The sequence below is a fragment of the Drosophila melanogaster genome, chromosome X (assembly GCF_000001215.4).
Source record: "Drosophila melanogaster chromosome X".
Classification (NCBI taxonomy): domain Eukaryota; kingdom Metazoa; phylum Arthropoda; class Insecta; order Diptera; family Drosophilidae; genus Drosophila; species Drosophila melanogaster.
The window spans coordinates 13,690,947-13,717,928 of record NC_004354.4 but is presented as its reverse complement, the minus strand read 5'-3'; the positions used below and the strand labels follow the sequence as shown (position 1 = coordinate 13,717,928).

The 26,982-nt window shown below is 42.1% G+C and overlaps 2 protein-coding genes across 13 annotated transcripts in view; one reads left to right on the top strand and one right to left on the bottom strand.

The window, feature by feature from the left end:
- The window catches only part of Nadsyn (NAD synthetase), a 33,906-nt gene that overhangs the window by 357 nt on the left and 6,567 nt on the right, over positions 1 to 26,982 (top strand). For 2 of the 3 annotated variants that reach the window (NM_167378.2, NM_001298295.1), the window contains exon 2: positions 16,576 to 16,832. The gene's annotated coding sequence lies outside the window, so the exon portion shown is untranslated. Of the gene's footprint in view, positions 1 to 10,214; positions 10,334 to 16,575; positions 16,833 to 26,982 lie in introns of all 3 variants that reach the window. The other variant, NM_132685.2, reaches the window with a different exon arrangement.
- Positions 94 to 25,637, bottom strand: Nna1 (Nna1 carboxypeptidase). 10 transcript variants are annotated; one of them, NM_001298296.1, is made up of 16 exons: positions 25,276 to 25,637; positions 11,603 to 11,781; positions 8,372 to 8,524; positions 7,149 to 8,100; positions 6,036 to 6,825; positions 5,559 to 5,832; positions 5,020 to 5,300; positions 4,788 to 4,947; positions 4,570 to 4,728; positions 4,437 to 4,505; positions 3,194 to 3,309; positions 2,970 to 3,105; positions 2,318 to 2,896; positions 1,613 to 2,175; positions 1,155 to 1,553; positions 94 to 1,091 (listed from the first exon to the last, which is right to left on the bottom strand). In NM_001298296.1, exons 1-16 carry the CDS (start codon positions 25,367 to 25,369, stop codon positions 323 to 325), a joined length of 5,673 nt encoding a protein of 1,890 aa, NP_001285225.1. In that variant the 5' UTR covers positions 25,370 to 25,637; the 3' UTR covers positions 94 to 322. The 10 variants fall into 10 exon arrangements, with proteins under 10 accessions (NP_001285225.1, NP_001285226.1, NP_001285227.1 ...); NM_001298297.1 differs by having other exon boundaries at positions 1,155 to 1,550; NM_001298298.1 differs by lacking the exon at positions 2,318 to 2,896 and having other exon boundaries at positions 1,613 to 2,166.

The following is a 26,982-nucleotide window of genomic DNA, read 5'->3' as shown; positions in this document are numbered from 1 at the left end:
GCACACATTTTCTCATTTTGTTTGTTTTATTGCAAATCTCAATAGAAAACGTTTCGGCGACCAAAAAAAAAAAAAAAAAAAAACACACACACTAGGACTTTCAACATTACATATTTTAGGGATTAACTGTAGGTACAGAGATCGGGTTTACATATGCATAAAATACGCCTATAGGTGTTATCAATTATTTAGTTAATTTTGCTAATCATTTTCTTATCGCTTTTTTACGTAACAAAAACGGACGGGTCTAAAACGGATTAAATTTGACTAAAATTTTGAATGAAAAAACTCGGTGATGCACCTGGCGGAGATTCTGGGTCAATTATTTCGGTGCTCCGGTTGACAAAGTGCGGGATTTGCGCTTCTTCAGTTTGGTCTTCACCTTCCGCACCAGACTTACGGCGTCCATGGAGATTTCTGTTGCGGATTTGTTGGCCTGGACACTGGCATTGCTGCGCTGGTATTGCATTTGACCGGTGGATGAACCCAAGGCGCCATTGCTGCCCTTGGCCTGCAATCCGGCTGCATTTCTCATCCGCCTGGAGCCTCCACCGGTCATATTGGTCGGTTGCTGCACGGCGGTGATCACAAGTCCGCCGGTCTTGAATTTGTTGGGCGCACGTCCTCCGCCGTTGCCCTGCATGTTACCCATCACGCCGGCAGAGTGCATTCGAGAGCCCATTGCCCCCACTCCGCCTTGGCCCTTGAACAACAACCGCTTATGCTGGTGGTGCATATGTTGTGGTGGCTGCTGCTGCTGCTGCTGCTGTGCTGCGGATCCTCCGGCGCTGTTGCGATTCCGGGCGAATCGAGTCACCAGCTGCGTGGTCTCTGCTATCTTCATCATGCTGCTGGACTTGCGTTTCACCTTACCGCCGGATTCGGCTGCCACCAAAGCCTGAATGACTTTGGCCTGGCTGGTCGTTCCCGTTGACTTTCTGACCACGTGCATGGGCTTGAAGGGCTGCTGCTCCCGGTCCCTTGAATGTTGCGGATGATCCTCAACCTTCAGTAGGCGCTGCGCCTGTTGCGGATGGGAGCGCCGTTGCTCCTCTTGTTGCTGCCACATCATCAGCTTCTGAGAACAAGCACTGGAATATAAAAGGACGTTAGATTTAATAGAGGAATAACCAGGGAATAATCGCCCGACTTACTTGAACAGATCAACTTGCTCCAGTTTTCTGACTCTTCGTGGTGCTCCCACAAAGGCGGGTGGCACACCCATGGCGATGCCACCAGACGCAGCTGTCTGCTCCCTGCCATTGGAGGGGAACATGTTTCGGTTCTGACCACCGCCACCTCCACCCGCTCCAGCTCCAGCTCCAGCTCCTCCTCCTCCTGCAGCACCACCGCCTGCACTTCGTATGGTCGTCGTAGTGTTGGCCATTTGGGATGCTGTTATCGAGTGACCCTTGTACCAGGCCAGAGGGCGACCATCCGCATCCCCGTTCGCACCAGTCCAGACTTTCTTCTTCAGCGAAAGCTTAAGCTGCAGGTCATCGGCCGTTTGCACATTTCCATGTCTCTGGGGAATGAAGTTGCTCGGGACACTCCTTGAAAGAGGTAAACCAATCGAATTAGATTTCGCAAAATCATTCGTAAAAATACCCACCTTCTGGGGAGCGGTTTTGCCATCGTCTTTATTCCTGGCTTGGTATCGCCTATGTAAAAGTTGGCCTTGCCCTGACCACCGCCGTTGCCATTGGGAATCTCCTGCTGATCGAGATTGTGCCACGAATAGGTGCGTCTGGCGGATGTGCCAGTTCCGCCGGCCTGCCGTTGCATCATGCCAATACCCGTGTCCAATTCTGGAGCAGTTCGAGGCGTCAGCTTGTAGACATCCAGTTTTTTCCCACCGCCCGGAGTGCCGCTCTTCGAAGGTGTGGTCACAATCAGTTCCGGCGGCATGTGCGACGCCTTTGGTTTCTGCACCACCGTATCGCCAATTTCCTCGATGTACCGCCTCTGCAGATCGCTCTGGAGCAGCGTATGCCGGAGCGGAGGCACTGCACCGTAACCATTATGTCCGGACGTCGGCGAGTGCTCCTCGTCGTCGGTGGAGAAGTGCAGATCCGAGCCGGGATCCGTTGTGGGCAGGTCCAGGGTGGTGCGCACCACCTCGCCACGTTTCTTTGAAGGCTTATTCCTTACCTTAGTGCGACGCGCCTGCGTGGACTAAGCCGATTAGATGCGGGAGATTTGAGGCGAGATCGGGGAATTATTAAATTAGTTGTGCTTGTGTGCTTATAAGTATGTATCAAACATATGTTAGGTATATATATTAAACTTTTTACCGTTTTACCTTTACGATAGATACCTTCTTACGACGATAGATGTAGATGCGCCTATTGGCCAGCCACAGGCGGAAATTGCGATCAACGTGAAGTTTCTGATTGACCACCGGCTTCTTCTTCTCCGTGGGCATGAACTTCTTCTTTTTGGCCGTCTTCTTTGTGCCAGCACCACTAGTCTTCACCTTCTTTGTGACCTCTTTACTCGCTGCGGTGCTACCACTTGAACCATCCGGTTCCAGTAGCGATTCCGATTGCGATGAATCCATGCTTTCCGAACTGTCGGAACTCTGGCCTCCAGTCGGTTGATCACTATTGGATGGCAAACTTCTGGCCAATTGTCTCGGCGTATGCAATTTCTGGACATCGTTTGTCTCTACAACTGGAGCTGCCGCTTGGACGGCCGGTGCTGGCGTGGGTGTGGCAGCACTAACGGCAGGACCACCGCCTCCACGAAGGCGTTTTCCACTTGGAGCCGCCTTGACACCCATTTTCTGACGCCTCCTCTTCAAGGTCGTTAATGTTTTGAATTTGCGCTGGAACAGGGGCGTAAAATAGATCCTATCCAGCTCGTGCATCACCTTGCGCATGCGTCGCATGCGAAACTGTAGTTCGGATTGGGGTAGAAATAGGGTGCAGGTGCAGTGCAGTAAAACTAGTGGGATAAACCCCACTTACCTTGCGGATTTCGTGTATGACCTCAGGCGAACTGGGCGGTGCTCGGGTGGGAGCACAACATGGTCCCTCCAGATCGGATGTCGTTATCGAGTGTTTACCCTCATTATCCGAACTGGAGCTGCAGTTGCCCTCGTCGCTAATGATGGTTGGAATGCATATGATGGTGGTAGTAGTAGTAGTAGTAGATTAGTTAAGGTTAGTAGAGGATTGACTGATGGACCCACCTTGAGTAATCTGACAGGGGAATATTCAATGGTTCGTCGGCACTAGAGCCTTCTCGCATCAGTCTTTCGATAATTTTTGATCGTAGCCTGTCCTGTTGTTTGAGTAAATTTAAAATCTATTGTAAATGTTAATGCATTAGGATTAGTCAGAAATCATACATTTGCTAAAAAAAAAGAATAGGAAAATAAATGGTAATCAATTAAAAACAATGTAAGTGTGCGGAAAAATCAAGCGAATCACTAAAAGCATGTGTGAAAAGCAGTAAAGTCTAATGCTAAGCAAAAGTCAAAAACGTAAATCATATGAATAGATATGGTATTTATTTCAAAAAATAATATTTTCCGGTTATAATAATACGGTTACGCTTACGACTAGCAACATCGAAAGAAACGCGAATTATAGTTAGAGCGACTAGGATAAGATAAAAGACCTATTGTGCCTGGCGATGCTGTGCTGTGTGTCACTATATAGTTAGGATTGTGCGGATTCAGGTGGGTGTATGTATATATGAAATTATATATAAATAGATCTACAGAAGTAATCTAAGAACCCATTGCGTGGATAGAGATATACTAGCCACGCAACTGAGTGCTCAAAAACATTAGAAAAACTGCGATACGCGCAAATAGAGAGCATTAAAATTCATACAATTCAATGCCTCATATACATGTAATGTTAATTGGATAACATATGCATATGGTGTATATGACCAGATATACGTTTAGCTACATGTATATCTGTTATATACCTCTGGCCGACGTGTATTTGTTGTGTGTTGAATTGTATTTACGATAATGTCGATGGCTTTGGATTTGGGATTTGAATTCTGGGTCAGCACAGCAGCGCTTTAGGGACAAAACGCAGGCAGCGACGAGTTGGTAACAATAATTGCGATTACAATTACTCTATGCGATAAACGATATACGATTGACAATTGACGATTAACGATTTACGAGTATAGTTCAAGAACGATAAAAAAAAAAAGAAACGGCACAAGTCGATGTGTGGTTTTTGTTGTTTGGATTTCGAGCTGTGTGTGTCGATAGTTATATTGTGGGCTAGTATTGATGGGATAAAACCTTCCTAGGAGACACTTTTCTCCACAGAACGTTTCACTTTCAATTTGTCGTTCATTATACATCCCTGATCGGCCATTTTCTGTAATTTCAATGCTTTCTGTTCGCGTTTCTCGCGTTTTCTTATCTTTTTGATTTGTTTAAACAACTTTGCGTGCCGCTTTACTTTGTTCGGATTCTCATCGCAGTAGTCCAGAAGTGTCTCACAAAATGCTCGTCCCATGTGCTCGTAATCCTGAAAGATTCGATAATTATCTAGATAGGTATTCGAGTGTGAAGTGAATGTCTATGCAATTTACCTGCGTGTTGAAGTGCGTACCCTTGCGCGATCCCAGCGAGGAGCCGCCAAAGGAGGCTTCGATCGTATAGCTGTTGGTGATGCCCAGCATCCAGACCACGATACGTCCGGTGCCCTCCTTGCTGCGCTGAATTTTGAACTTGCAGCTCTCGAAGGAGAACTGCAATGGGTTGGGGTTAGTATATAGTATATAGTATCTGATTGCACATCATAACCCACCCGATCCGCACTGTTCTTGTGCAGCATCAGCGGAAAGACCTGCTCGGTTAACTTCTTCTCCGGGTTGCGTTTGTTCTCACAGCCATATATGAATATGTTGTGCTTGCGTGAGTGAGCGTGCATATCACAGTACATGGCCACGCCGCATTCCTCAATCAGTCTGTGATAAATAAATGATAGCAGTGAATATAGTTAACCAAAGATGGGCCTCTGTCTGCTGCTTGAAACTCACCTTCTAATCATGGCTTTGGTATACCAAATGGATGGATATGTCTCGCGTATTACCGTTCGGTACTGGCGGTTCAGGTCCTTGCCGGTCAGCGAGTTACGTGTATTGCCCACAATGACTCCGTCCGGATTTAGCATGGGCACCAATTTAAAAATGAACTTGTGCCGCAACCGCTTGGCCACTGTTGTGTCCCCGGTGATGAAGTCCATCAGACCCTTCATCATCCACGAGGCTGGCGTCTCGCTGGGATGGACACGTGCCGATACCACAATCGATTTCTTCCGCTAAATTTGTATGGAAACATTGAGAAATTTAATATACACCTTGGTAGAAGATTGTTAAACAACATATGTACATATGTAGCTCTTTGAAACATAATATCAATTGCTAATTATAACTTTAACGACCTATGCTGCTATCAACTTTTTGTTCGCATATAATGAATGAGTTTATCTAAGCACACTGCTGTTTGTGCAGGAGTTTCAAAAGTTTGTCTACAGATTAATTGCCATGAGATAGATGAGTTTGTTTGCCCAACTCACCCGCATGTTCTCCTCGTTGGATGAGGGCGCCGTCACCGTCAGATAGTAGACATTATTGCCAGCCAAGGTGCGGCAGAGCAGGCGCAGCTTGCAGAACTTTGACTTGACCGGATGGCGTTGGATCTCCATGAGGTAGTCCTGCAGGTCGCTATAGGTGTACGGATAGCTGTGCGCAAAGAACACCGTGTCGTCGTCGTGCTCGAACTCAATGGTAAAGGTCAGCGTGTATGTGGAGTTGTCCTCGTCATCCTCGTTGGCGCTACTGCTGGCACTTCTGGTGGGGAATAAGGGAATAAACCAATTGAAAATTCGGCTCAACAGTGGCCAATTTCATATGCAACCCAATTAGATTTCTCTAGAGACTTGATGTCACTTAAATAAAAAGGGTCTAATAAAATGCTAATAAATATCAAAGTATCCGAAAGTTCTACGGTATTTATGACATTTAAGACTCAATTGGGTTTAACCCATACTTACTCATCATCGTTCCGATAGTAGCAGATGTTGTCGCCGCATCTGCGCCAGCCTTCGCTCTTCTCCTTGGCGCCCAGCGTGGAGTACATGACCGGCTGCATACCATCGTTGTAAAGACTGTCCGACTTCACCAGATTGACAATGGAGAAGCGGTAGAGCATCTTGCGCCTGGTGCGTCGCACACGGAAGTAGAACCATTGCTTGGACCGGCTGGTATAGAGATCGGGTCGCAGGTAGAGCTCGTAGTAGGTGGGCGTAATTTGGACCGCCTTGGCCAGGTTGCCGCTCTCGAAGCGCGATTCAAACTCCAGTCCATCGTACTCCTCCGGATTCATGGGATGGCAATTGGTCATGAAGCGGGCACCACCGACGGCCGAACGGCTAAACTGCGCTTGGGGTAAATCGGAGCAAAGAAACGATTGCGACGAGTTGGTGGTCGTCGTCGTTTGGTTAGTACTTGTCGACGAGATTAAAGTGCCGGTCGTCTCCTGGCTGGTCATCGAATTCAGCAATATGTGCTGATCCTTACTCAGCCGGAAGACGTTATTGCGAACGGGAGAGGAGGTGCGAGTGCCCATCGAGCTTGTGCCAGTTGTTCCCACTCCCATGCCCATATTCTTTTCATCCTTGCCACCCAGACAACCGTCCTTGTCGCGGTTGCGCCCCCTGGCGAGCGCCGCTGCCGCCGCCGCCACAGTGGCCGCATGGGTGTGGGGTACCGATCGTAATGGGGATCGCGATTGCGCCTGCCGATTCCTAGAGCATACAACATCTTGCTGATGCAGGCCATTAGCTGGGGGATGGTGGGTTTTATTGTGGGGATTTTAGTAGTGCAAATAGGTTTCCCTGCAGTGAAAGCTCTTTCTAGGGAATCTTAGGAATCTTCAATTTTCCTTACTTAGTTGCATGATATGAAGTAATATTTCCTCAAACTGTCCCTTCAAAAAAGCTTACACTTTCTGAAACTGGAAAAAACCTCTTGTTCATTAAGTTGAAGCGACTTTGAATCTACAATCTTTGATTCCGTTTAAAAAGCAACCCATTTATTTTACTGGTACCCCAAAAGATAAGCTAAAATCGCTCCAACTAGTGACCCAACATTTGCCATATGCTTACAGCCAGCCAGCCTGCTCCTGCTCTCGTCTCCCACCAAAGTTTCCGTATCCGAAACGGATCCGGAACCGGGACAAGGACACTTTTCGGCGCCACCAGCGAGACGGGCCGAATAGCTTCCCAAGATTCTGCGCAAGCCAATGCCACTTCCTGTATTCTCTGCGTCCGAATCGGAATCATCCACCTCTTCATCTTCTTCATTACCCAAACTAGAGCTACTGGAGTCCTCGTCAGAGGTGCTTTCCCTACGCCGACGACTGCTACTCATTTTCTTTTTCAAACGCGATTTGGATCGATCTTGGCAGGCACTTCGCTCAAAGGCCACCTCTAAGCGGGCTATATTTGTTTTGGGCAACTTGACGGGGCCTACGGCGAACTGGTTCGATACCTTTTGGGATCCCGATGGCGGGACGAGATCTTCGTGATCCACGATCCGATCGATCACCGCCTTGGTCACATTCTTTCCAAACTGGCTGAGGACGTAGCGCGGCGAGGCTGGCTTATATTCGCTGGTATTGTTCTTCCAGATATCGTCGATATCGCTGGCATCCTTGCTGGCCTCCGAACGGCTGGCGGCTCTCGAATTTCGGGCTGTGCCACCACCTACGGGTGTGACCTCTGCCTCCTCCTGGTAGCGTTTCTTCTTCGCCTCGATGAGATCCTTAATGATGGCCTTCTCTTTGGCCTCACCGCTTCCACCACAATAACCGCCGGACGTATCGTACTCATCATCGTAGTAGTCATCGTTGTCGTCTAGGGACGCACTGGTTGACCGATTGTCCACATTGTTGATCATCTTGGACACGCTGTTCAGTTTGCCAGGTGCACATTCACCGCCGCCGGCCAGGCGCATGGGCGTGGATCGGCTCGGCGGCGTCGAATCCTGGCGAGAGTCCGAGGAATAGTCCGATTCGTCGCTGGACTCATCGTCCTCCTTCTTCGCCTTGGGCTTTTCCTGTGTGGTTTTTGTCGTTGCCTTTTTAGTTTTTACATTCTCACATAGTCGCAAAAGTGTGTTAGTTTCAAAATTCCCCATTTTTTATTTATTGAATGAATACACGATTTTCCCCATTACTGGTTAGTGCAGGTGCAAGGTGCATTATGTTATACTGCCATTTTTTTGATTTGAAAATACATTGAAAATGAATTTCAATTGGATTTACAAATCGAAATCGAGCAGTTCTTTCGAATGTAATGCTTAAAAATGATATTCTGAAGATACTCACATAGTTGACGGCACTAATTGGACTGTAGCTGAACACCACAATGCCGTTCTCCTCGCCAACGGGACGCGGTTTCAGCTCGTTTCCCGTCGGAGCATTGAGCGGCTCCGGCACAGCGGGCACGTACGGAATGTGTATGATGCGCTCCTCGATGACCTGAATGGAAGTGGAAGAGCAAGAGCAATATAATAGGTACAAAAACAAAAAAAAAAAGCTTAAATAACCACCAGAAATTCTATAATACGCGAATTCTTCAGTGCTCAATAATTCAAACCATCAAACTTAACCCTGTTCAGTTTATTGCGAGAGCATTTGTTCTTCAATTAGTAAAGCAATGAAATGAAATGTCCTTGCTTATCGCTTTTAATTAGTGTAATTAATACAGTTTCCACCATTACGGCGACACCTGTTGTTTTTTCAAAGTCTCGTTAATTAAAGGCAGTGATATTTGGTTTTCATGGCACAGATGTTACTAGCCATGGCAGTTCCCATCGTTTTGCATTTGTTGTCCTTGGCAAGGAAATTGGCGAACGTCAGTGAGAGTTATTATTACATTTAAACTTCATGTCACCAACGACGATTTGCTTTGTGCCCGATCCCAGCTGCCCAACTGATTGCCAAAAGCCCCACGCGAAGCCCCATATATATCCATTCCATTTCCTTTTTGAGTGTCCTCAGTTGAGGCTTTGATGTCATTCTACTGTTCTACTGATTTTCCCGTCGTTGTAATTCTGCCCACAAGCTTGAGCAGCTTATTTGCTTAGCCTTCTGGATATGCTTACACATGTAAGACGTGCACAGTGGGGCAATAACTATTCGCAAAATGGGCAATAGTTACTAATGAAATTGATTTTCATTGATAAATTTGATTTAAGCTTACTAGTCGAGTTTACCTGCTGCACGGATCTATTATCTGAATATCACTCATACGCAATGTTGTCTCATAAACATGCAATTGGCATAGAATTGCATTTTTCATATTTGAACTATAAATATCAAGAATATATATATACTGAATAAGCGAATAAACATTATTTATCATCATTTTGCATACATGGCGTATGAGTACTTTCTACTTTGCTTTTGGTTTGTCTATAAAATCTTCAATTTAGGAAAGCATCAGGCATTTTAGAAATATTTTTGCCAAAATATTTGCCACGTTTTTCCTGTTACGCTTACTGTGCAAAAAAACAGGACGATAAAGCATGCAAATCTGATACTCAAACTCACATACACACACACAAACAGCGATTTGCAGACATTTGTGTCTGTGTGATGGCTTAATTGAAACATATCAACGTCAGTTTTTGCAACAATCCCCCTCTCTCTTTCTGCGGCTGCTACAGCCGTCTCTTTCCCACACTCCCCCTTGGGTTCTCTATTTATTTTGTTCACATTTTTTGGCTTTATTTATTTATGCTGCGATTTTGTATGTACGATATGTACGATGATATCAAACTAATTAGCTTGTTTATTTTACCCAACGAATTTCGTCTGCCTTCTGTCGCTTTCAGTTAATATGACCCTCTCGTTTTCCTGGTATTGAAAATTCGCAAAAAGAAAATAACGAAGAAAGCTGAAAAAGAAGCAAACTTTTTCATGCCCATTGCCAATGCCAGTGTCATTGTGGCAACAACTACAACAATAACAACAAAGCGTATCAAGTCGACACCGAAGGCGCTTTACGAATTTCACTTTTTATTTGAGTTTGCATTTTGGACGTCATGGCCAAAAGGCCAAAAAAAAAAAAAAAACGATGAAGGCACACGAAAGACGTTTGCCTCGAAAAAACTTTCTTGACTTATTATTTATGTGTGTATTTTTGCTCTTTTAATTGCATTTACAGTTTGCCGAGTGTGCGTGTGTGTATGTGTGCGTGTGTGCCTGGAGCCTAAAAAAAAAGGCAGCGACTTAACGGCAAAGCGACGAAGGTGAAGTGCGAGCAGGACAGCGACAGCAAATGTGGTGAGTTTGTATTTTTAAATGTATGGATTACAAAAATTTAAGGATTCACCGCAAAAACTAATCATTGGTTATTTCTAACTGCTACTTTTTATGCGTTTTAAATTTGAAATTTAGTTCTTTTCACTGTTACAATATTCCATTTTTTTTTTGCGTTTGCATTTGAAGCCATGTTAATTGACAAGGAAACGTTGGTCTTCCTTTGTTTTTTCGATTCATTCGAATTGCGCCACAAATTGCTCAGCAATTGACCTCCAATTGATTCATTTGCCACCCGCCTCCCCCTTGTGGCCGTCTGTTTAATCAATCAGTTGGCCAATTTTCTGTTTGACCCTTGAAAAAAAAAACCCTTCCTCCCACTGAAAACCCCCGCGAAACCTAACCAAAATCCCACCTCCTAACAGTTCGCATAAATCGCGTTCATTGAGCGACCGACGGGGCGTATGGGTAATGTGTAATATTTGCCCAACACAATTTGGCAGCGCATCGAATGCAAATCGAGTACAAATAAATAAAAATCGATTGTTAACAATGCTAACGACTTGGCCAACAATTAGGAAAAGCACGAGAAAAAAAAATACAACAAAGGAAAAACAAATAAATAAAATCTCAAAGCGGAAACGAAAGGATTTTCATTGCACTTGGCGAGCGTTTACCGCATGGGTATGCCATGGGTTAAGCGGGGGCGGCTGTGGGCGTGGCCTAGTGTGTGCACCTTTTATTGCAAGTTGACCTACATAGAGGCAAGATGGTTGAGGGACACTACAGTCCCGCTCGCCTAAGTCGAACTTTAGTAGCGCGTCAAATTTATAATTAATTACGTAGAAGAAGTTTGTTGATTGCCAATGTGCTTAAAACTTTCATGATCTTCTTCATATAACATACATAAAAATAACTGAACCCAAAGTTCGACTTAGGCAAGTTGGCCTGTAATATCTTCGGATTTGCGGCGGCTCCTTTAAAGGTCTTCACCCCATTAACCCTCCGTCAGCCGGATTTTTATATGCATTAATATTTATGGGGCTCGGCACGCATGTCCTGCGATTTCCTGCCAGCAGACGAGGTGCGTGTCAAAGGCATTGAGGCTCATCCCCCATCCTGGTTAGAAATCTAGGACACCTTTTGCCTGAGCCACGTCCTCGTCTACGTCTATGTCCTTCAACGGCTCCTCGACGGATGCATTGATTGGGCTTGGTGCTTGGGATTGCGTTTGAGGTTGGCCGCTAAGGATTACCCTGGCCAACTGCCACTCCACTACATTCACTCACTCACCTGGCATTCCACCGGCCATCTGGGGGCCTGCTGTGAGCAGTCATTGTCCTTGTCCTTCGGCAGGGCGAAGAGATCGCGCGGTTCCTTCAGACGTGCAACTGGTCGCAGGGTCTTCTCATCCGTATTCACAACCAGCTGATTGGTCTTTAGGCCCTTCGATAGGAAACTGCCAAGGAAGCCTGCAAGACAGGATAACAGGGAAATGGCTTAGTAAAGGGAAACGGACGATGCGGAAGGCGGATGCCTTCACAAATAGTTGAGGAACTTGGTTATGTACTATGGTAAAATACTTGTGAATTTGAAATAAAAATAGTCAGGATAATAAGTGCCTATGTAAATGTAAGCTATGCATAGCAGCTATTGCAACCCATTAAAATGTATTATTTATGTTTATATTATCTTTAATTTCTCACGAATATGAATGGTTTATTCATACCTTTCAATCGCTTTAATTGCTTTTCATCAGAGTTTTGAACTAGTTTGGAAACTTCTTGATTTTGCTAAACTATGTATAATGACCTTAAGCTATATTGCGTAATTTTGTTAAATGGGAAAACCCAAACTCGATTTGCTCCCGAATTAAAAAACGAATTGCTTACAGCACTGAAAAATATAGAAACTCGACCGATATGATGTTCAACTCAAAGCCTGTGTGTTTATGAGGGAATGCGATGGGATACAGTGGGTCAGCAATTATATAAACATTTGTCGTGCCAAAACAAAAAAAAAAGTTTGCCCCTCTATCTTCCAGTTTTTAAAAGTTTACTTTTGCATAGGCGCAGCAGCAAATCGCCATTAAAATTGGCCTAAATGAGCGACATTTCGGGTGACTTTTGTTAACAACAATTAATTGCCATATGTGCGGAGGGTGGGGGTGTATTTTCTACTAAAGTTTTGTGTGTGCAAAAGATATTTCGTTTTCATTTCGCACTCTTTGGAACGTTCTCTTTATTTCTCTTGTAGTTTTATGTTTTTTGTTTCTTTTCTTTTCCCGCCACTGCAACATATTTTGTTAATTAATTTTTGGTTTCTTTCTTGGCTTTGTGCTTTCTTTGTGTGTCTGCTTAGTCGGTTTTTATTAGCACATAAAAGCCGATTTTGTTATCGTTTTTGTTTTGTGCGCTTTTTCCTTTTTTTTTTTGCCATGCTTTGTGCTCCTTGTTGGCTTCTTTTATTGCAATTTTTCGCTGGAAAAGCGAAAAAAAAGGGGGGGGGGGGGCTGGTCTGGGCTAATGCCTGGCAAGCAACTGTAAATCTTTGGGGGCTTCCAGCGAAAAAGTTTTTCCGCAGCAGCCAACCATTTAGATCCTGTCAAGTCGATTAATATCGCTAATAATTTTCGGCTTTTTTACTTTTTATGTTTATGACCCACTGCAGGTTTCATGGATTTCGATGTGGCTTATGCTCTCCCTCAATGCAAGCCCATAAAATTTGTGTTGGCTGTATGGCTTCAACAAATTTGTTTTACATCAGAATTGAGAAAAGCGCGTAAACGTAAAATATATATATTATTCACAAAAGAAATGCAGCAAAAGAAAATACAATATTACAACGAAATGTCAAGCAGTCGGATTCGAAACAAAGAAAATATGATTTAATAGGTTGCAAATTCGTGTAATGGGAATCGTTGTAAAGTAGAAATATTGTTATTTGATTGTTTGAAATGGTGTTTTGATATTCTATTAATCCAAATACAAAATACAAAATATGTTATTATTATTATTATTATTGAGAGTTCTGTGGGGGATCTTCTGGCAATTATTTTGGGAACCTGTCGAGGGGATTATTCAGTTGATTTTTCAGTGGAAGCAGTTGAGCACAAGTATGTCAAATTGTTCATGGCTCATTTTGAATGGTTCTATGTGAATGCACTGCAAAAAGTGTTTATTTACAAAAAAAAAAAAAAAAAAAAACTGCGAGTGCTTCATATTTATCGAAAACATTTTGACTAGAACTGTATTAAAAAGACGCCGTTTGTTTTGCTTTGCGTTGATATACGTCTTTAGAAATATGTAAAATTATATAGATAAGATTTATTTGATTTCTTCAGAACAAGATGACCAAGATACACAATTGTAAGATATAGATAGGTATAGTATATATATAAAGATACATTTATGAAACTCGCTGTTGCAGTTCAACCCAATGTTAATTAATTTGTCAATTAGCATGTATGTACAAAAATCGTTAATAATTAAATTGAATATTTGCTTTTGTGTTATATTCGTATAATCTAGTCCTCAGATTATGCTACTAATGATCGGATTATTTTTCGCTCAGTGTAACCCCAAGAAATGTTCTTACCGGCAAAGAATTTAGAACTCGCTCCTCCAAACGATCTCGAAAACGCGAAAAGGAACACGGGCGATAAAAGCGAAACGAAAACAGAAGAAGACGCTAAATGTGGTGGGTGGCGGAGGCGGTGAGAAAACGGGGGGCAGCACTCACACAGCTGTTCGTATAAGCTGATATTTTGTTATTCTTTCGAACAGCGATGTTCAAAATTTGTGACACTCGAACAAACAGAAAACAATAAAACAAAACTGAAAGGTGACAATAGAAAACCGATTTATGGCGGCACACTTTTTAGGTATTTGGATCTTATTTGTTTCTAATGCTCAGTTTTCGAATTTCCAATTTCATGTGTCTTTTATTTGGAGTCTTTGATTTTTTTTTTTTTAATTATGAATTCGGTTCGATTATATTGCAATTTTGTTTTGAGATTTCGAATGGTGTTTTCTTTGTATTTTTTTGTTTTGTCGTTTGCCGTTGCGCGTTTTGTTGTTGACTAAAACAGAAAACCCAAGCGAATGTGAAATGCTCAGCTCTGTCGCCGCGCTGCCGACGTCACTGTCGGCGTCGCTGCCTGCGAATATTATTTAATGCGAAAGAGCAGGCGAAATCGCACAGGAGAGAGTGGGAGAGAGCTTTTGCACTTTCGCTTTGCAAGTTTCGCGCTCAGCTGTTCTCGCCTTAACCGTTATCCTGCGCGCGTGTGTGTGTGGGTATTTGTCTGGCTGCCATTGTTATTGTTTGGCTGAGCTTTCGCTAAAACTACAGCTGTTCTTGCTGTTTCTGTGTGTGTGTGCGTGCAAGAGTGAGCAAAGGACTTATGTCGCTGGTGATCTTCAGTTCAGATTTGCAAATGTACTTTGTACAACACTGGACTTTTTTTGCGATTTCTTTTTTTTTTTTGGCAAGTAGGAATAGTTTGCATTGGTAATAATTTTCTTTCATCTTTATGACCACAGTTAGCAAAGTTGTTAACATTTTGCTAAAAGTCAATTTCCAGATTCTGTGTCAAAAACTAAAAGGATTAAGGCAAAGGATGTTAAAACTAAATCATTACTCTGTATTTCGAATCGCCCTCATCCTTAAGCTGTTTCCACAAAACCATATCCAGCACTCAACTACTTCAGCTGCACTTTTAAATGGAATGACAAAGCTCAATCAGCGACCTTGACCTTTCACCCCACGCAACACCCTACCTCCCCCTCTCCCAGCACATGTGGTTTTTGTGGCTCCTTGTTATTGTTGGTTTTGGACTGCAATTTGGCGAGCTTTTAAATGTCATTTGTCGCCAGCAATTGCACACATGAAATTTCTTTTGGAAAAAAAGATAAAGAAAGTAAATACAGTATACAGTAATTTTTGTTGTTGGTAAAATGTCATGAAACCTTTTTCAAGCAATGCATTTTTCATGGGAATTCATTTGGACCACATGGGCGATTCGGTGGTTTGGCCAAATGGACAAGGGCAAACATTTCGCGTTCATTCATGGGAAAAGCGAAAAGAGAAATGGGGAAATTTCGGAGGAGAAAGGGCTAGCGAAATAGAAAGCTCGCGCTCCTCTTCTCTGTGCTTTCAATTTTCAATTGTTGCGCCAAGGCGGTTGTCGTTTGCCGCAAAACGACAGCAGGAATTTGGCGTTAATTAAATGTTTATGCTCAAATGCAAAGCGAGAGATCTGCGCCCGATCGCCTCTAATTGCCGACTTTTGCATATTATTTACTTACATTAAATTGTATTATTATTCGTAATATTTATGGCATTTTGTTTATCCCAATCGCAGGCATTCGGCCAATGCCTTTGAGGCCGGACCGCAAAAATCTCAGCCGATCCGCAAAAGCGCAATATTATTGCCATCCCACAATATTTCACAATTTTTATTCGACATTTTTTTTTTTGCTTTTTTTTCGCCTTTTTATTCCCCGCGTTTATGAGTTTGCAATTTTCATTCTCGTGAAATTTGTTTAATACATTTCGTTGTTACATTTTCTTTGTTTGCCATTTTTCCAGACGCTTTTATGGTATTGCCCCCTCAGATCGTTCTACATATAAAAATACCCCTGGATTTGGGGAATATACGTTCTTAGTGAAAGCTAGTAACTAACTTGTAGTTTGCTTAAAAAAAAATATGCATAATTATGCAAGACCTGATAATTGCAAATTAATTAAACTCTCATCCTTAGGATGTTTAGCCAGGCAACTACAATAACCTAGATCCATGTAATTGCGCCCCTTTTGGCTAAGGGATTTTCCGAATTTTCTAATTAACCTGCAGCGATTTGATTTGTATGGAATTGATATGCACCGAATTGTCGCAGCCAAGCGAAAATTTCACGCTAGACGTATTCAAATAGTCTTGAGGGCTCAAGTCAATGAACATTAATGGGTTTACTGTCTCTGAGTTTTGGGGTCTCTGGCTCTGTGATTTATGCAGGTGAAATATCGTTAATCGCAATTCAATGAACTGAAATGAGTTCGAATACCCCCCTATTATACATAGTATAGACTCTTTCTTGGTTGACAACAGGCAACGACTTGACTTTGATTTCCCAATTGCGATTCCGGAATTTCTGTGTTAATGATTTTGTGTTGCCGTTGCCATGACAGCAGCAAGTGGCAGCTAAAATCAAACAGTTTTGCGGCTAATTCTAATTCCATTTTATCCGCACTTTATCCGATTTCAGGTGGACCCGGAAGTGAGGTAGAGGGAAGGAAGAACGAAGGAAGGAAAGGTTGAAAACGAACAACGATTCACAACGATATTTTCCTACGGGCGAAGGCGGTGATAAAAGCGCAACATTCAACAAATTCCCCATGCTGGCCATGTAGTACAGTGAACTATCCATAACAGCAACGACCTAACGAACAGCAACACCGAGGTGCCCTTAGACAATCTATTCGTACAAGAGAAACACCAAACTCAACTAACAACAAATTGAAAGTGAGTATTTGCATTATTTACTGTTATATACTTAATAAATTATTTGCTAGACATTGATTGAACTCGATATTTTGAAATAAAATATTGGGTTTCAGTTGCAGATGTCCTAGTACTTATACCTTGTTCGATGAGCCTCAAATTGATTTGACAAATGTTCTTATGCTAATGGTGAAAAGTAAAACGCCATTTAGACAGACAAGTTCAAACACAAACAATATATAAAATGTAAGCAATAACAATACACAAATAATATAATCAATGAGAAATCTTCCTACGATTTACATGTTTTAACATATTGAATTCAATTTTTAACTGCGCTACATTGAATTATGAGCAACTTAGAGCACTTAAGACTAGCAAAAGATATAAGCACAAAAGATTTTTTGTAAATGAATGCTATATATGGTATATTCCCTTGGAATATGACCCATTACCTCCACTGGATGTGGTCAGCGTGCAGACGGGAAATAGCTGCGCCTGCAGGAACTGCACGCGACCGCCTCCAAAGTCCATGGTATATATAGTATCTCGATTCCTACGGCATTATGATGAGGAAGATGGGCCAGAGTTAGTTAGCTATGCGGTATTTGGGATGAGACTCAAATGGGAACACAGACTGTTGATTGATTTCACTACCGTCGTGCTTCACTTGCTTTTGGCACACATTGAAAAAATGCAAACCACTTGGTTATATCCTTTAAACTAGGACCTTATGCAATCGCAGTTGATAGCGACTATAGGCGGCATTATTGTTGGTATTCACACACCGATTCCGATCCCGATTTCGATTTCGATTCCGATCCTACGACACTATGACACTATGCAGTTTTGTTGTGGCTCTTTGTACGGCTCGTTTCGCATTGCGTCGTCAAATGATAACCACCGATTTGGCCAAACTGAGCCGCAGTCGATGATTCGAGTCGTTGTGAGCCAACTCGAATTTCCACTGCGACTGTTATAAACAAATAAACAAAGCCTCGCCAGTTCTCATTCGCTTTCTCTCTCGCTCTCTCTCTCGCTCTTTTGTCCAATCCTCGTTGTCTAATGTTCCAAGGAAGTGCAAGGCAGTAGAGTCCTGGCACTATACACATACCCATACACTTCATATCTATGGCTCATAGTACGCCATCCTAACCATCCCATGGAACCTATCCATCCATGGCATGCCGTGAACATGAATTCGATTCGATGGCTCAAACAAAGCCAAAGCCAAAGGCAACCAGCCTTGGATACGCCAAAAAAAAAAAAAAAATAGAAAAAAATGAGAAAAACTAACGAGCACAGTTCGTGGAATTTTTGTGCATATTCTAACGAGCAACAAATGTTTGCCGAAGGTGGAACGCGATTCACGGATACGAATATCTCCAGGTCACGTTTACACCTAACACTGTATAGATTGTTTGCTAAACAACGAGATGATTCCAGTTAACAGCATATGAAGTGTATTATTAAGCGGTTTGATGGACGACCAATTCGAATTTCTTGGCTTACTTAATCTCTGTAGTTCGTACTTCTTTTCAAAATATTACCAAATACTATTTTCGTAATTGTTGGAAAACGATTTAGAAGATCAGCTGCTGTCGGTTCTAATAATTTTCTAATAGCTAGAAAAGCTAGACATAAAAATAAAAACGTCGCAGCTAAATAGAAAATGTAAAAGGAAAGAGATAAAGGAAAAAATCAAAGCACAGCCTCGATGCCAAAACCAATTTGTCAAAGTCGCTCCTCGGCGGCAACGGAAAAGCGTTGGTTGGGGGGAGGTGGGGGTGGAGAATCTATGGTGTTGCAAGAGGGGTGCAGCACCGTGGGAAACTTTTACTAAAAGTGAGCGGCGGAAGGGAGGGGGGTGCGTACGCGGGGAAGAAGCAGCAGCTGTCAGCTGCCTACGCGGACACAAAACGAGGAGGTGTCAAAGAGCGAGAGGAGAGAGAGCCAAGCGAGAAGAACAAACTTTTAATCACTCGCTCCCTATCGTCCTCCCTTCATGTTCTCTTTCTCCTCCTTCTCGTTTCTCCTACATTTTTTCTATTTGCTTCTGCCTATGAGATTAAGATTATGTCATCGAAGTGGCTGAGCAGCGAGAAGAAGCAGATAAACCATATAAGGTGAAGAAAGCCGAATGCGATATACCCTTCTTTCTAAAGGTCTTTCTTTCTTATGTTCAAACCCCAAAAGAAAAAAGTGAAAAACTTGTTCTACTACGTTTTTTTTTTGTTTTTGTGAATCAATATATTATTTTTGCTTATCAATTAGATACAGGTTCTTTGCAAAGTGCAATAATAACCCGCACAAGAGTATTGTTGAAAGAAAAAGCTGCAGCAACGATAGAAGCAACAGCAATGATCTTGATCGTGCAATTTATGTGTTTTCTATTTTGGCAAAACGCCGTGACTGCCAAGGCGAAAATAAGACTCTCTAACCGAACCGTAAACGCATGCCGTCCTCCTCCTGACCCCGCGCACCTGCTCCTTTGTCCATTTTACACGCTTTTCGCCGATTTAGCCTCCCCTTACCGACCACCGATTTTCAAGCCCCTGCGCCGCTTGGCCCTCGTCAATCATCGAATTGTGCCAGCGATTAGCTTTCGCCACCCCATCCTCCGATTTGTCCGCCAAGAACTTTTCCCACTTTCCGATTCTACAGTGAATAACGCACTAAAAACTTTCGATCTCAAAGCTTTTGTAAAGATACATATGTATATACGTATGATATATGATATATAATAAGCTCAATAATCAGTTGTATTAAGTACAGTTCTTATAAGTATAAAATGATTGATCTTGGATTCTTCAAATTTTATATTTTGGAACAAAATTATTGATATATCAAGATATTGAAATAATTAAATCTTAAACTTGTTCACTAGTTTCCTCTCTAGCCAATATGCACTGTGTCTCTACTTTTTCAGCTATCTGGCCGCTTTGGGCAAATTAACAAATTGCAATTAAAAATTTCCGTTGGCAGCGGTCAACATGTGTGTTTTTGTTCACACAAAAAATAAAATCATCCGAATCCGAATTTCGATGCTGTATAATAATTGTGACAGAGATAAACGATGTACACGAATTGGAAGTGAAAAGCGAATTATGGGATTGCTGAATAATATTCCCGATGGATATGTGCAGATTGTGCATGCTTCTTTTGATGTTTAAGCCTCTAGAGGGAGTGAGTCAGTGCTCTTTTTTTATTCGACATAATCGTATTTCTGAAGGAGACATCTACTACCCTTTAATAAATATACTCATAAAAATTACGTATACGACATGGGGACTAATGCTTCATTTGCCTTGCTCACCAGATAGATAATTGCTAGTAATAAGAAATACATTTCGGAGTGCTTAAATTATTTTAAAAGAATTTACTGCTAGCCTCTTTAAAACGACACACTTTACGAGATGCCAACACGGCGTATGCGTAATAAACTGAAACGTTATTGAGCAACAGAGGATAATCGCTTGCATATTAGGTTGCCTTTTGTCTTTGAACATTTCTTATCATAAATATTTGAGAGATACTTTTTAAGGGTAACCCGAAATCCGTTTCTTGTGTAACCTTCTTGAGTGGATATCCTTTGTTCCGTTTTTATTTTTGCTTACACACCAAATTGAATCTTCATTATCCGTCGACAGCGCTTGAGTGAACATCTTGAGTGGCACGCGGGTGGAAAAACTAAGTGCACCGGAAAAAACGCTCTATGTGAAAGTGTTTGTATCAATTATGTACAATTATTTTGCATCTTAGCAATTGCTCTGTATCATAACATATCGCATGAAAGTGACATTCAATTGCATAGTTTAGCATATCGTTTTTATTTTTTCTCGGTGTTGGGGATGGAGCATCTAACGGCACTCACCATTCACATAGTCGCCCAGGACTAGAGAACATTCCATGTCATTGCATTTGAAGTTGGCTCTCACCACATTGACGTTAACGGTACTGCTATCTCTCTTGAGCTCCAGCTCATCTTGCTCTCCCTCGACGGCATCCTCCTTGGATTCCAGCTCGACCTCCTCCCTTCCTTCCTCGCCCACCTCATCTGCTGCTGTCCCTCTCTCAGCGCTCTTACAGCGTTCATTGTTGTTGCTATCATCGCTGCAACTGCTGCAGCATCTCTCTGCACTCCCCCCGCTACTCGCGCTCCCCAGCGCTATCTCGCTCTGATGCAAGGGGATGGGCTGAAGGAGAGCGAGGGGGCAGTGACGTCTGCTCATCGAAGCCGAGCTCAAGGTTCTCAGCAGACGGCTCAGAGAGGCTGACATTGCCTCCCTCTCTCGCTCCGCCATCTTGGATGGATGCACGTAAAACCAAAAAAAAGACACACACACAGCACTCAAGAACACAGATCAAGGCGCGCGCGTGCCTGTCCAGCCCAACTAACGGTTTATCTCGGAGTCGCTCTCCTCTTCTTCGGCCAGCTAAGCTCAGCTCAGCTGCTAGCGCAACTGCTGACTGAGCTGCAAAACCAACGCGGACGACAATGGTGGCCTCTGCCTCTGCCGACGTCGCTGTCGCTGCCTTTGGCGAAATTGCGAATCACAGTAAACCACGGCATTAAAATTGTTGCTGCCACGGCGTTGCCTTTGTGCAAGGCACCGACGAAAAGCAACCGTACAACAAAAACAAACTGAAGGCCCGTACAAAAGGCCGAATCGGATATACCCTCAAACAAGGGCTCCTGCAGCGGCTAAAAACATGATAGTTCAGTAGCAGATAATACACAAAATTACCAAATTGCATATCAGTCATTTATCTTTACTAATTGATAGAATATGTAGAATATTTCATATATAACTACAGCTTTCTAGTTGTGCATTATTATCCATTTTATATGTAGATGCCATGCGTTTTCAGACTTGGGCGCAAAATGCACGTGTGCTCTCCCGCGTTAGAGTATTAAACAAAAACACAGAAAAACAACATAAAAAAAGTAGTTTTTTGTTGTTTTGTTGTAGGCCTACTACACGTGGCAATGCAGGCGGTGGGCGGGTCACTGGGTGGGTGGTGGCACTGTAACCCCCCCCCCTTTCCATCCCCCCTTTGAAACTCCGCCGTGATTAACATAAATTGCGCACGACATGGACTATATAAACAGCACAGAAAAATCCCAGCACTCATCCCTGTATCGCCGTATGCAGCCACCCACTGGCGAAGCATTTGTTTTGCGATTTTAAAATGTACATACATATGTACATATAATAAAAATATGCTCACTAAATGCCATTGCTTATATGATCCTCCTCCTTTCGCGCCACCCACTCCACGGAAGTCTAGCCCTTTTTGTTTGCCTACTTTTTGGCGCGTGAGCGATTTCCATCAGTGATGATGAAATTTTCGCATAATGGCATGTATTTATAATCTGTAAATCTGTTAAATGAAAAACAGATATTTGAAACTTTTAAGTGCTTGTTTTTATACCCATTGGCAATATTTGCACATTATTGCAGCCATTTGACATTTGTGTTTTAGTTGAGTTGTGCCAAAATGTTGGCGATGACAGATTGCCGCATTTTCAAAATAAGCAATTTGCAAGTGCAATTAACCATCTCAAGCGTATGCATATGATTTTTTATTATTGGGAATAAATATTTGGTAGAAAAATTCAATACATTATCAGATAGTAATGATAATAATAATCTTCTTTACCGAAATCCATATTAAAAAAGCCAAAAAGGATGATAAAATAGCTGATTTGGCCATACCGATTCCCACTGATTGCTGCCCCCCAATCCGAAAGCTCGCTCCACCGTTCTTTGTGTGTTTTGCATGGCCCGCTTGGCACCAATTCTTTTATATTTTTTTTTTAGTAGCTTCAAACTTGGTTGTTTTTGGCGGAGATGGAGACGATGTCGGCTTATTGGCATTTGACAGCGCCCTGGCAGCGGCGGGACGTCCTTAGAGAAGAGGTCCTTACGGGCGGCTCAATCTCAATGACTTGGCGGTGGCGCCACGCAAATGAAACGCTCGCCTTAAAACTGTGCCACAGATGCCAGTCGCTTGATTAACACACAACCATATCCCGGTGCTTAAAAAAAAAAACAGCCCATTAAATTAACCCCATATAGTCGAAATACCCGTACTACCGAATGTCACAAGTATCATACTCGTAATACCATCGCGCCCCAGCAATCACTAATCGTAAAAGATAATCTGCGATTGCCAAGTATCGATTAATATAATCATCGAATCACCGAGGTAATCTGCGTAGTTTGCTTACTGCCACCACCACACTCAAGGATCCATTTCCGCCGGATATTGCCACGAGGCGTCATATCGTTTTTGTCTGCAATGCGTCATTAGGCCCACGGGGGGCAAGCTAAGATAACCCAAACCCGGCTACCAACACTAGCTGCAGCAACAACACGCCCGAGATACCGTCAGCCCCCAAAAGCCCTACCTTCCCCTACAGATATAGACCCCCCTCCATATTATAGCCTTGCGTCGCTTGCATGTCATTTTGCTTCACCAATTGGTTGCGTCTCCTTTGTTCCTTTTGATATACATTTTTTGTTGTGTTTGCTCAATGGTTTCGTGTAGCATTTTTTTCATTTTCAGTTTTTTTTTTTTTTTGTTTAGTTTCGTATTTTTGGCTGCGGCCGCCCGCAGCACAGTGAAGCCCATCCGCCCGTTCGTAATCCCCATTGGTATTTACCCACTTCCGGTTGAAGCGGGGGCATGATGGCGTTTTTGGGGGATAACCAAAGTAAAAGACAGTGACAGGAGCCGAAACAGAGCGGCAAGTGCTCCGTTTCGCCATTTCTCCAATTTCTCCAGTTCTCTGCTATTTTCTCCGTTATTGATATGCATTTGGAGCCAAGACGAAAATAGACGCCGGCACCAAAAAAAGAAACATATTGCAACTATTTACGGTGGACGTCAGGCGTCAGGTACGTCAAATGCCAGCTAAAAAGCCAAAACTACAGCGGCGAACTGGAAGTTTTTCCTGCTTTTCTTTTTTTTTTTTTTTGTATTCCGGCGAGCGGAAAATGTATGGCGGTCTTTGATTTATCAAGCGATTTTCCAAGCTTAATTGATTACGCCAGGACTGCAGGGTTTAGTAACAAACGAAAACGAGTTGAATAATTAATTATATTAATCCCTTTACTGCCTATCAATTACTCTTACTGATCACGCAGATAGTTGAACTTTAGTTCTAACAAATTTGATTGTGAAAAATGTCCTATTTGTATTACCCAAAAAAGTTTCTAGGATTTTTAAATTTTTCGCAAATCTTTTTTTTTGTGATAAAATATTCGGTATTTTGATCAAAACATGGGAAATAATGGCCCAAATATGGAATGCCATACCTCGTTGAGTTTGTTTTTTGAATCCCAATCGATTTGCATTCAAGTTTGGGAATTCTAGGATTTTTCAATTTTTCGCAAATTTTTATGATAGTACCCCTTACAAAAAATGAGAAAATTTGGCCAAAAATTAATTTTACAAAATCAGTTAAAAAGTGAAAGGAGTTGTTAGTATTGGTTTTAAGGAGTATAAAATGGTACCTTTTTTTGCTGTGTGAGCATTTTTAGTCAAGTTATAGCCAAAAGCGCCAACATGAAAATTGAGTTTTTTGCCAAAAATAGTTTACCAGATTTTTTGTAAAAAAATATTCGGTATTTTGATAAAAACATGGGAAATAATGACCCAAATATGGATTGTTATACCTCGTTGAGTTTGTTTTTTAAAGCCCAATCCATTTGCATTCAAGTTTGGGAATTCTAGGATTTTTCAATTTTTTGCAAATTTTGATGATGTTACCCCTTACAGAAAATGAGAAAATTTGGCCAAAAATTAATTTTACAAAATCAGTTAAAAAGTGAAAGGAGTTGTTAGTATTGGTAATAAGGAGTATAAAATGGTACTTCTTTTTGCTGTGTGAGCATTTTTAGTCAAGTTATAGCCAAAAGAGCCAACATGAAAATTGAGTTTTATGCCAATTACATAGTTTTCCAGAATTTCGGTGGAAAAATAATCGGTATTTTGATCAACACATTGAAAATAATAATCCAAATATGTAAAGTCATACCTCGTTGAGTTTGTTTTTAAAATTCCAATCAATATGCATTCAAATTTGTTTTCTAGGTTATTTCAATTTTTCGCAAATGTTGATGAATTACAAAATATGCAAAATTTTGGCCAATAATTAATTTTACAAAGTCCGTCGAAACGTGATGGGCATAGTGAGTATTGGTAATTAAGCACAAATTGATTGGCATTAAAAAAACACAAAATCAGATTGTATTAATATAACTTAATATAACTTTCATTGTTTTAAAAAGAGAAGTTGAAAAAGTTTGGATACAAAAAATATAAAAGAAAATGAACAGAAATGACTAAAAATTGTTTCTTCAAGGAGATATTTTTGATATCGACTGATATTCTAAAGTATATTTCTTACTGTGTATATATATATACTATATACGATATATATTATATGACTCACCATCGTTTTGCTTAGATGGATGCTGTTGGACCTCACAGATCTCCGGACCCATCGCCGAATTCCGGTTCTCCTTGTCCTTGACGCCCTTCTGCATTTCGGGTGCGCTGTTCCTTCTGATCCTTCTTTTTCCGTCTGGCCCTTTAATCCACGTCCTCGGGATCTTCTTGGGGTAACGTGACTTTACTTGATGTGGAGGGGGTGGTTACCACCAATACGTGGATGCGATTGATGGACGAGCCTTGTGCTGAATTTGTCTCCCGATTAGGAATGCGATTTTTCCATTCGTGCGTTCATGTGTGTTAAATGAGTGACAAAAGGGTGAATATAAATTAAAAAAAACAAATGCTACGGATGGGTTTTTGTGTATGTGTCTAGTGTGTATATTGTTGGCCGAATTGAACTCAATTAACAGGGCCTACTTCGGTACATTTTTTTACTTCCGGGCATCGAGAATTCACTCGGCACACTGTGACTATCTAGCACACTCGTTTTCACGTTTTCACACCTCAAGTTAACCGTACACTTGGAGAAAATTATCTGGTCATAGTGGGCATAAAATCATCTTTATGGCCAAGCAACATGTTTTAGTTGAAAACCTAAAAAAAAATGAAAAAAAATCAATAAAAAGTTTGACTGCATAAACTTTGTATTTATATGTTTTATAACAATTAATAGCGAAGTTTTCATGATGTTTTGTTCTTTTAAGTACCGTATATTTTCATTTTGAGTATGCACACAGTGTATATGACATATTTTTTTCCCAGTGTACGTTCCCACCGTAACGGTATTATCACCTTGAAGCGAGCGGTAAATGTTAACGGTGAACGGCGCCCAACGCCGGATACCGGGTAACTGGCTACTGGCCACCGGATGGGTTCCGATGCCGCCGGAAAAGTCGGAAAATTCGAAAGGGTCGGAAAAATCGGAAAGGAAACGGGAAACACTTCGTGACAATGCGACGCGGGCTGGCAAACAAATCAAAGCGAATTAGTTGCATTAGTGGCAGCTATCAGCGGCAATGGTAGCAACACGGCTCCAGGATGCGGCGCCGCTGCCAATGACTCTCCTGCCACACTCCCTGTCTCTGTCTCTGGGCTCTGTTCCTATCTCCGTCCCTGTTCCACATCCACTTCCGTCTCCCATATTCGTTTCCGTTTCCAGCTGCAACTCCAGCTGCAGTTCCTCCTCTGCCAAGTCGAGAGAGCTGGTCGCATGGCGTGCCAGCACCTGGCGCCCATAATGCACATGCGAGTCCATCGGGAAACAGGGTGTTCGTCGTTCATAACCAGGATGCATTGAAGTTAACAATGCTTAACGGTGTATGTTGTGAGTCCTAATAACTAGTTGCATATATTATCATGATTATTGATTTAGAGCTAATCAAATAACGTAAGATTTACACGAACAATTAATATTTAAAAAATACAACACAAATTCCAGCATGTATAATTAATTAAATAATAAATTAAATATGGATTTTGTAGCTTTGAAATCAGCAGGAATTTGTTCGAGAAACTGAGTTTGCAAAATCAGTAAGTCTTTTAGTTAATACATGTCAGTTTGAAATGGTTATATGCATATATATATTTAAAAGTTACAATTAATCCGCACCGATGACACCCCTTATCGCAGATAATTGTATGTACTGGCATATTTATCGGATTTGCCACCCCCCTCCCCCCAAATTCCCACATTCAAACCATCCAT